We start from the raw sequence: 11,351 nt of genomic DNA, 5'->3' as shown, positions 1-11,351 counted from the left end.
TTTCCTTCAACAGCAAAATACCATTTTATTAATGTTTCATTTTCTCACGCAGAACTAACAGAAAGATGGTGCTGCCTGAAAGGAATCCTGCTCTTCTTAATGAAAAATAGAAGCAGTGTAAGTAATCACCATATCTATTTCACCTTAGGTTTTATTGTGCTTTCCATTTAATCTTTTCATTTTGCAATCGTAATATTATTTTCTTGGTGTCGTTCAATGGTAATTTAATATAATGAAGAGTTCTGTGTTGAATTCAACTTTCTGATGAGATTTGGTTTGTAAACTATGTCGGCTGTTCCTTGAGATATTTTTGAACAGTAGAGCTATGAAAAGCAGAGTGATGTGTTTTTTTTTAAAGTATGGATGAGGAGTATTAGTACTAATTGACAATTGTCAGGCTGGCTGAGCAAGCAGCTATGCATGTCAGATATCAATTCAACAGTGCAAACATTTGTAAAAGCTACATGTAAATTGAATACAATCTGTGCACATGAAGAAAGTCCCCAAGGTGTGGTATAAACAGCTTTAAAATTTAATTAGGTGATAAGTGTGCTGACAGAGGAGCTGCAAAATAAATATGTGTAATAAATACTCGAGATGGTTCTGGCACATAGTTGTATAAAACCAAGAATCTATACGTCAAAATACAAGCACGATGACATGCTTCTTCTAAAGGTCCTGAGGCAGCTTCATGATTAATTATGCATCAAAGTTTTACCTTTTCATGTTGTAGTTTAATCATTTTCATCATTAGTAGAATCTGTATTTGGTGCCTTTATTCTGCTAGCCCAAGGTATGAAGAAGGTATGCTTCTGGTAAATATACTCAGTGAAATGGAATCTTTCTAGAAGGGTTGGCAGTAGGTAGTAATGACACTCTAAGATGTGCATTTTGTGCCTATACTTGTAATAGTGAAATATAATACAGGTTTTTATTTTTTTTCAATCATTAAAAGTACAGTTGCTGGGGATAATAAGCAATTAGTTGCAGACTGTCCTTTAAAAGGTGTTTGCCATGTGCAGTGATTTTTGCGTGATTTGTGCTTTCTTGATACTTACATTGAAAATAAATGTTGTCATAGTGCCTGTATTGGAAGCCACTCTAAATGATGTGCTGTTGCCATCACTTTCAGATGCCTTTTTAACCCTTGAGATGATGCATGATTTCAACTGTGCTTACTTTTCAAACAAAATAATCTTGTTAATGTACCTAGCAAAACTATTCTTTTAAACAAATGATCTAATATAACTAAAAGTAATACAGCCTTTTAAAAAAAAATGTTATCAAATGGTTCCTCACTTGACGCTTGTGTAGAGGCTAAATCATTGTATAGACAGTGAGCTGCAACACTGCTTGCCTGCCTGTTATGTTGGTTTTAATAAAGTTTTCTGCAATGAAAACACCGTTTTCTTCTGGTCATTGGCACTGTCTTTTGGAAGTTGGAACAGGGGATCCCTGACAGTGTGGAAATACGGTTGAACTCCCCTTGGGACCGGCAGAAAAGATCATTATCGTAGAGTTTGGCGATTTGCTGCATCAGAAAAATGAAGATAGGACCAATTTGAATTGAAAACCATTTTATTCTGTTTAAAAAAAAAACGATACAGTGTAGATTGCTTCATATTTGTTGTGCTTTTCTCAATGTACGTTGTTCCTAATTTGTTAACCAGTCCAAAAAGATCCTCAGTTCCAGGTAACGAGTGGCAAATTTTTCGGCGCTTGCATGGAACACAACGCCCGCCAGTGGAATGTTACTCATTGGCTGTCGCAAATCAGCGATAGACTGCTTCATCAAGATCTTCATGTGTCGCAGTACAAGTTTGTTTTCTCTGGTTCTGCGTTTTGTTTTCAGAGACAACTATGATCTCTTGCTTGCCATTGTCACGCATGTTGCCTGGCTGCAGTTGCCATGTGCCAGGTTCCACTACTATAGGTTATCTTTCAATTAGCCACAGCTTGGATTCCATCGTTGTATCCGGGTAGATCCTGCTTAAGTGTGTATTGCAGTAGGGCTGATTTCCATTGAAAAAAATGGGATCTTGATGTTGGGATCATTGAAACCGGGGGTTCGTTATAAGCAGGGTTCATTATAGTGAGGCTATACTGTGTTTGTTGGGGGTCCCTGACAATGTGCCAATATTTGCCGGGGGTCATCAGAATGTGCTAGTATTTGCAGATGTTCCCCCACGCAGATAAGTTTGAAAACCAATGCTGCATCACTACACCACGTTGGTAATTTTGTAGTTTAGTTGTCTGCTTGTACCTGCCATCTCCCATCCAACCAATGGGGATGACAATTACTTTCGTGGAATCATAGAATCTTATAGTACAGAAGGAGACCATTCAGCCCATTGTTCCTGTGTCAGCTTGTTGAAACAGCTATCCAATTATTCCCAATCCACTGGTCTTTCCCCATAGCCCTGCAATTTTTCTATTTTCAAGTATATATCCAATTCCCTTTTGAAAGTTACTATTGAATGTGCTTCCACCACCCTTTCAGATAGTGCCTTTGAGATCATAACTACTCACTGTGTAAAATAATTCTCCTCATCCCCGCTATGGTTCTTCTGCCAAGTATCTTAAACCTGTGTCCTCTGGTTACCGACGCACCCACCAGTGGTAGCACTTTCTCCTTTTTTAAAAATATTCATTCACGGGACGTGGGCATCACTGGCAAGGCCAGCATTTATTGCCCATCCCTAATTGCCCTTGAGAAGGTGGTGGTGAGCCGCATTTTTGATCCGCTGTAGTCTGTGTGGTGAACTCCCACAATGCTGTTAGGTAGGAAGTTCCAAGACTGACCCAATGATGATGAAGGAACAGCGATATATTTCCACCTCAGGATGGTGTGTGACTTGAAGGGGAATACTCTATCAAAACTTCTCATAATTTTGAACACCTCTATTAAATTTCCCCTTACTCTTCTCTGCACCAAGGAGAACAATCCCAGCTTCTCTAGTCTCCACATAACTGACACCCCTCATCCCTGGTACCATTCTAGTAAATCTCCTCTGCACCCTCTGGAGTGCAGTGACCATGTTTACAGTTGTGGACTCTCATGACAAATAGCAGCGTAAAAGGGACAAGTGGACTGCAGGTTGGGTTGATTGCATTGTTTTAATCCTGGAATCGGAGCTGGTAACAGTTTAAATGAGACCTATATAAACTGAGCACCTTATCAAATCTTTTTACAATCTACTGATTCCAAAAATGATGGTGGACTTCATTTCATGCCATTGAACCAGTCCAGCACATCTTTTTACTTGCCAGATATTTTCAAATGAACAAAAAATAAATATTGTACTTCACAAATTTCACTCTGTCCTGACCAGACAAGCGCTCTGCTGCAAATGATCTGGTCATGTCCCTGGTCCAAGCATTCTGAAAGGAGCTCCTAAATCCTTTCCCAAGACCCAACCTCATGACTATTTAGCTTGCTGCAAAAAGAGCAAAGGTAATTCATAGTCTCATGCAGTTCTCACTTCTAGCAGCATGAAGCTGAATTTCTCAGATGCTACTGCCCATAATGAATATGCAGATTAAACACTTGTGGGACATTTATTAACTTCAGAGAATGATGTATGGAACAGCACCCTCTTTGTGCCTTCTTTATGCAGTGCAACGTACTCCTCTCATCCCCCACAGTTTCATGACCCTCCCAGCTGAAAAGATCCAGAGATCATCAGATGACTTGGAAGATTCGAGTTTCCTACCACCCAGACCAGCACACCCAGGAATTGCTCATGGCCCATATCTCACCTATACCCAGTGCCCAGTGATATCTCTGACCCACCCTTCTTTCTGGTCCTAAGTCCTCCTGCTGGCCCTGTCAAAAATGTAGAATCATAGAAACATAGAATGGTTACAGCACAGAAGGAGGCCATTTGGCCCATCGTGCCTGTGCCGGCTCTCTGCAAGAGCACTTCAGCTAGTCCCACTCCCCCACTCTTTCCCCGTAGCCCTGCAAATTGTTTTTCTTCAGGTACTTATCCAATTCCCTTTTGAAAGCCGTGATTGAATCTGCCTCCACCACCCTTTCAGGCAATGCATTCCAGATCCTAAGCACTCACTGCATAAAAAAGATGTTCCTCATGTCGCCTTTGGTTCTTCTGCTAATCACCATAAATCTGTGTTTTCTGGTTCTCGACCCTTCCGCCAATGGGAACAGTTTCTCTCTATCTACCCTGTCTAGGCGCCTCATGATTTTCAACACCTCGATCAAATCTCCTCTCAACCCTCTCTGTTCTAAGGAGAACAACCCCAGTTTCTCCAGTCTATCCATGTAACGGAAGTCCCTCATCCCTGGAACCATTCTTGTAAACCTTTTCTGCACCCTCTCGAAGGCCTTCACATCCTTCCTAAAGTGTGGTGCCCAGAACGGAACACAATATTCCAATTGAGGCCGAACCAGTGTTTTATAAAGGTTCATCATAACTTCCTTGCTTTTGTACTTTATGGGCTGGATTTTGATTGAGGAGGCAGGACTACAACTTTCGGTGTTGTAGTCCCGCCTCCATCGAGTTGTGGCCAACTCACGCGATTTGCACTTGATTGACCTTGTTGAGCCCACCCAGCGGGCTCAGCAGGCCAATTAAGGGCCACCCGGCAACAGGTGATGTCACAGATTGACATTTCATCTGTCAAAAGCTTTTGACAGATGAAATATCAGTGTTTGACAGCTGTTTGAAGCTGTCAAACACTGACAATCTGTACTCCAAGTTAATTCCTTCCTCTCAGGCTGATTTAGAGATCTCTCCAGAACAGAAAGCTGAATGCTGCAACTTTTGACAGCTCGCGGCCATTCTGCTTTCTGTGCCGGTGAGATGAGGGACTCCCGAGACCTGAAGGAAGGAAGGCTGTAAAGGTAAGTAAATGTAAGTAAAACTTCTTTAAACACTTTACACACACCAAACACACTTACCTCTGAACTCATGCACCCATCACTCACCTGAACACCAGACATCTCGAACCCTTCAGCCCGATGGTCCGTCTCGCTAACTTGGCGTGGTTTGGAGCCGTCGGGAATCCCACACTTCAGCAATAAAAATAGGGTTTAGGCTAAAAACTGCCTGTTAATTGGCACTAATCCTCTTCTCGCCTCGGGGAGGCGGGTCCCAGCACAGGTCGGGTATCCGCCTCCTTTGAAACTGGCATGGAGGCGGGTTGGGGGTGGGATGGGTTCGTGCCCCCCGATTTTGAGATTTTAACCCCCCACACACCTCCAATCCCACTTCCACGGCCCAATGAAAATCCTGCCCTATACCTCTATTTATAAAGCCCAGGGTCCCGTATGCTTTTTTAACCGCTTTTTCAATCTGCCCTGCCACCTACAATGATTTGTGCACACATACCCCCAAGTCTCTCTGTTCATGCACCCACTTTAGGATTGTACCCTTTAGTTTATATTGCCTCTCCTCGTTCTTCCTACCAAAAAGTATCACTTTGCACTTGTCTGCGTTAAATTTCATCGGCCACATGTCCGCCCATTCCACCAACCTGCCTATGTTCTCTTGAAGTCTGTCACTATCCTCCTCACTGTTCACTATACTTCCAAGTTTTGTGTCATCTGCAAATTTTGAAATTGTGCCCTGTACACCCAAGTCCAAGTCATTAATATATATCAAGAAAAGCAGTGGTCCTAGTACCGACCCCGAGGGAACACCACTGTATACCTTCCTCCAGTCTGAAAAACAACTGTTCACCAGTACTCTCTGTTTCCTGTCACTTTATTAATTTTGTATCCATGCTGCCACTGTCCCTTTTATTCCATGGGCTTCAACTTTGCTGGCAAGCCTATTATGTGGCACTTTATCAAACGCCTTTTGGAAGTCCATGTACACCACATCAACTGCATTGCCCTCATCAAGCCTCTCTGTTACCTCATCAAAAAACTCAATCAAGTTAGTTAAACATGATTTGCTTTTAACAAATTTGTACTGGCTTTCCTTAATTAATCCATACTTGTCCAAGTGACTGTTAATTTTGTCCCGGATTATCATTTCTAAAAGCTTCCCTACTACCGATGTTAAACTGACTGGCCTGTAGTTGCTGGGTTTATCTTTACACCCTTTTTGAACAAGGGTGTGTAACATTTGCAATTCTCCAGTCTTCTGGCACCACCACCATATCTAAAGAGGATTGGAAGATTATGGCCAATACCTCCGCAATTTCAATTTTTACTTCCCTCAGCATCCTAGGATGCATCCCATCCGGTCCTGGTGATTTGTCCACTTTAAGTACAGCCAGCCTTTCTAGTACCTCTTTATCAATTTTTATCCCATCCAATATCGGAACTACCTCCTCTTTCACTATGACTTTGGCAGCATCATCTTCCTTGGTAAAGACAGATGCAAAGGATAGAAAGGACCTATTTCCTTTAGCAGAGGGGTCAAAAACCAAGGGGCACAGATTTAAAGTAATTGATGGAAGGTTTACAGGAGATTTGAGGGGAAATTTCTTCACCCAGAGGGTTATGGGGGTCTGGAACTCACAACCTGAAAGGATGGTAGAGGCAGAAACCCTAACCACATTTAAAAAGTACTTGGATGTGCACTTGGGATGCTGTAACCTGCAGGGCTACGGACCAAGAGCTAGGAAGTGGGATTAGGCTGGATAGCTCTTTGTTGGCTGGCACGGACACGATGGGCTGAAATGGCCTCCTTCCATGCTGTAACTTTCTATGATTCTAAGTACTCATTTAGTACCTCAGCCATGCCCTCTGCCTCCATGTGGTGGTCTCCATTTTGGTCCCTAATCAGCCCCACCCCTCCTCTTACTACCCATTTATTATTTATATGCCTATAGAAGATTTTGGATTCCCTTTTATATTAGCTGCTACTCTATTCTCATACTCTCTCTTTGCCCCTCTTATTTTGTTTTTCACTTCCCCACTGAACTTTCTATATTCAGCCTGGTTCTCATTTGTATTCTCAACCTGACATCTGCCATACACCCCCTTTTTCTACTTCATCTTATTCTCTATCTCTTTCATCATCCAGGGAGCTCTGACTTTGGTTGCCCTACCTTTCCCCCTTGTGGGAATGTACCTCGACTGTACCTGAACCATCTCCTCTTTAAAGGCAGCCCACTGTTCGTACTAAAATATACAGAACTATGTGAGAGTGACTCTATATGCAGCTGTAAGTTAACCTGTAATGTATCATAACCAATGAAACAAGTAAACACTGGAAAATGCAATAAATATCTAAAAAAAAAGAAGATTTTGGAAGGGAATTTGAGCCCTTTAAATACAGTGCTGCAATGTTAAGAGCCATTAACACACGTGATGTGATGACTGCAGCAGCATTTCAAAAGTAGGATCATAAATTAGATTATAATTTTTAAAAATTTAGACCAAGAATACTGTGAATTACAAAATGCTCTGTTCTGCATTAGGAATGAGAAATCATCTTTGTGAAATAGTATGGTAGAAAGAAATATATTATATGGGGCAAAGGCTTTCCAGGCACTCATAGAACTACCTGTACTAACAGCACTGTAAATAGCATGCTAAGAAAGCTGGCAATAACAAAACCTGTTCCTCTTTCTCCTGTTTGCTAGACTTGAATTCAATGGAAAATGACTTCCCATTGCTCACACTAAATAACGATCATAATAAAATTAGCATTGATCCAGTTTCACATTGTTCGTACTAGGACTCCCAGCAGCAGCTGTCACTCTACCAGCTGCTTACGTAATGAGAACCAGTGATGCTCATTCACACTGTGAGGAAGCAAACCTTGTGGAAGTAAAGTGTGTATGTGTAGGTTTTCTTTTCCTGTGCTGTCTTTTCATTTTTGTTTATGTAGCAATTAAAGTCAATGTAAAAAAAAATCAATTTTCCATTTCCAATTTGACTTTAACTACTGCGCACATAAAATCTAAATTGCAGGATCAGAACACAGTAACTGTGAAATTACAATTGGAACCTACATTGTTTCCTCATTATTCATTTGACCAAACAACCTTTACTCTTAAAGGAGAACCTCACTGGTCAAAAATCACATTTGTAAATAGGAATCCTGCTTCATTATATTTTGACAAGCTTTGCAGCCTAATAGTACAGTAAGTGTAAGCAAATAATGCTGATGTATTTTCCACTGTTAAAATAAGACAAAAAAGAGAAGAAAAATAAGCCAGAAATTCCTGCTGCGAAGAATGCTTTTGCCGACAGGAACTGAGTGAGCTGTGCCAGGAACATGCCAGCTTCCCACCCACTTTGTGCATCGCTATGTCTCAGAAGGTTGTGGATTCAAGTACCATTCCAGAGATACAAAACCTAGGCTGACTCTCCAGTGTATTACTGAAGGAGCACTGCGTTGTCAGAGGTGCCGTCTTTCGGATGAGATGTTAAACCGAGGCCCCATTTGCCTTCCCAGGTGGACCCTGGTTTTGACCGTCCAGAATTCCCTAGATTCTAGAATGGTCCCTGTGGATTGAAAGGTAGCAAATGTAACCCCGCTGTTCAAGAAAGAAAGGAAGGAGAGAGAAAACAGGGAACTATAGGTCAATTAGCCTGACATCAGTAGCCGGAAAAATGCTAGAATCTATTAAGTATGTGGTAACAGGGCACTTGGAAAAATCACAATATGATTAGGCAGAGTCAACATGGTTTTATGAAAGGGAAATTCTGTTTGACAAATCTATTAGCATTTTTTGAGGGTGTAACTAGCAGGGTAGATAAGGGGGAACCAGTGGATGCAGTATATTTGGATTTTCAGAAGGCATTCAATAAGGTACCACGCAATAGGTTGTTACATAAGATTCAGGCTCATGGACTTGGGGATAATATATTAACATGGTTTGAGGACTGGTTAACAGACAGAAAACAGTGTAGGAATAAACGGGTCATTTTCAGGATGGCGGTGTGTAACTAGTGGAGTGCCGCAAGGATCAGTGCTTGCACCTCAGCTATTTACAATCTATATTAATGACTTAGATGAGGGACCGAGTGTAATATATCCAAGTTTTCTGATGATACAAAGCTGAGTGGGAAAGTAAGCTGTGAAGAGAATGTAAAGAGACTGCAAAGGGATATAGAGCAGTTAAGTGATTGGGTAAGAAGGTGGCACATGGAGTATAATGTGGGGAAATGTGAAATTATCCACTTTGGTAGGAAGAATGGGAAAGTAGAATATTTTTTTAAAAGTGAGAGACTAGTAACTGTTGGGATTCAGAGGGATTTGGGTGTCCTTGACATGAATCACAGAAAGTTAACAGCAGGTACAGCAAGCAATTCAGGAGGTAAATGGCATTTTGGCCTTTATTGCAAGGGGCTGGAGTATATGAGTAAGGAAGTCTTGCTGCAATTATATAGGACTTTGGTGAGACCACACCTGGAGTACTGTGTACAGTTTTGGTCTCCTTACCTAAGGAAGGAAATACTTGCTTTGGAGGCGGTGCAACAAAGGTTCACTAGATTGATTCCTGGGATCAGAGGGCTGTCCTATGAGGAGAGATTGAGTAGACTGGGCCTATACTCTGGAGTTTAGAAGAATGAGAGGTGATCTCATTGAAATGTATAAAATTCTGAGAGGACTTGACAGGGTAGATGCTGAGAGGCTGGAGAGTCTAGAACCAAGGGTCATAGTCTCAGGATACGGGGTTGGCCATTTAGTGATTGTGAATCTTTGAAATTCTCCATCCCAGAAGGCTGTGGATGCTCAGGCGTTGAGTATATTCAAGACTGAGATCGATAGTTTTTTAGGCACTAAGGGAATCATGGGATATGGGGATAGGGTGGGAAAATGGAGTTGATGTAAAAGTTCAGCCATGATCTTATTGAGTGGCGGAACAGGCACGAGAGGCCGTATGGCCCACTGCTGCTCTTATTTCTTATGTTCTTATGACCCAAAATATCCCATGGCACCATTTCAAAAAAGAGCAGGGGACCTCTCCCCAGTGTCCTGGGCAATATTTATCCTTCAACCAACATCAACAACAACAACAACTTGTATTTATATAGCACCTTTAACATAGTAAAACGTCCCAAGGCGCTTCACAGGAGCGTTATAAAACAAAATTTGATACCGAGCCACATAAGGAGAAATTAGGGAAGACTGGTCAAAGAGGTAGGTTTTAAGGAGCATCTTAAAGGAGGAAAGAGTGGTGGAGAAGCAGAAAGGCTGAGGCAGAGAATTCCAGAGTTTAGGGCCTAGGCAGCTGAAGGCACAGACACCAATGGTGGAGCAATTAAAATCAAGGATGCTCAAGAGGCCAGAATTAGAGGAGCGCAGATATCTTGGGGGTGGAGGGGGGGGCGTTGTGGAGCTGGAGGAGATTACAGAGATAGGGAGGGGTGAGGCCATGGAGGGATTTGAAAACAAGGATGAGAATTTTAAAACCGAGGCTTAACTGGGAACCAATGTAGGTCAGCGAGCAGAGATGTGATGGGTGAACGGGAATTTAAGCAAGTTAGGACACGGACATCTGAGTTTTGGTTGACCTCAAGTTTACATAGGGTAGAACGTGGGAGGCCAGCTAAGAGTGCATTGGAATAGTCAAGTCTAGAGGTAACAAAGGCATGGATGAGGGTTTCAGCAGCAGATGAGCTGAGACGAGGCAGAGATGTGCGATGTTACAGAGGTGGAAATAGGTGGTCTTAGTTATGGCGCGGACATGTGGTTGGAAGCTCATTTCAGGGTCAAATTTGACACCATCTTGATGATGCGAACATCATTAAAATACATTATCTTGTCATTATCACATTGCTGTTTGTGAGACCTTGCTGTGTGCAAATTGGTTGCCGCGTTTCCTATATTACAATAGTGACTACACTTCAAAAATACTTAATTGGCCGTAAAGCACCTTGGGTCGGCTCATGAAAGGTGCTATATAAATGCAAGTCCTTCCTTCTTTCCTTCCCTTCCCTTCCCTTCCCCTTCCCCCTTTTCCCTTCCCCTTTCCTATTGCAAGCTACGTCGACTGTTTTCAGTGGACCTGAAATATATCAGCCAATTTACCGTTCAGAGATGTATCAAAAGGTGATAAATGCATTGTTCAGCTTCACCAACACGTTCCCACTGAATACAGCAGTACCATGAGGGTCCTGTCCAATGTTATCAAATGTAGGATATCCCAAAGTAAAGGGGTCACTGGATGGCAAATGAGGCCACCTGGGGTTTTAGGCACAATGCAATGGCCTATATGAAGAGAAAGGGGCATCTTGGAGATCACGACCTTATCTGGTGCTATCTGATCTTGCTGGCATCTTTTCTTTGTTCTTGTGCATCCCCCAGTTAGAGGGAGCACTGAAAACAGTTGGCATAGCTTGCAATTGAATTGCAACAAAAACAAATGAACTGTGCAGCCTTAAGGGATCCCTTCCAGACATGGAAGAACTTGTTAACCTT

The 11,351-nt window shown here is 42.1% G+C and overlaps 1 protein-coding gene across 9 annotated transcripts in view; it reads left to right on the top strand.

Annotated features, from left to right (window-relative positions):
- The window catches only part of inpp4b (inositol polyphosphate-4-phosphatase type II B), a 1,159,724-nt gene that overhangs the window by 157,378 nt on the left and 990,995 nt on the right, over positions 1-11,351 (top strand). For all 9 annotated transcript variants that reach the window (XM_086009058.1, XM_086009093.1, XM_086009068.1 and 6 more), the window contains exon 4: positions 53-117. In XM_086009058.1, coding sequence (XP_085865184.1) covers positions 53-117 — 65 coding nt within the window. The remainder of the gene's footprint in view (positions 1-52; positions 118-11,351) is intronic.

The sequence above is a fragment of the Somniosus microcephalus genome, chromosome 2, assembly GCF_052327205.1.
Source record: "Somniosus microcephalus isolate GS21.2 chromosome 2, FLI_Smic_1.0, whole genome shotgun sequence".
NCBI classification, from domain to species: domain Eukaryota; kingdom Metazoa; phylum Chordata; class Chondrichthyes; order Squaliformes; family Somniosidae; genus Somniosus; species Somniosus microcephalus.
The sequence above is the reverse complement of the archived record's forward strand: the minus strand, read 5'-3'. Positions and strand labels throughout refer to the sequence as shown.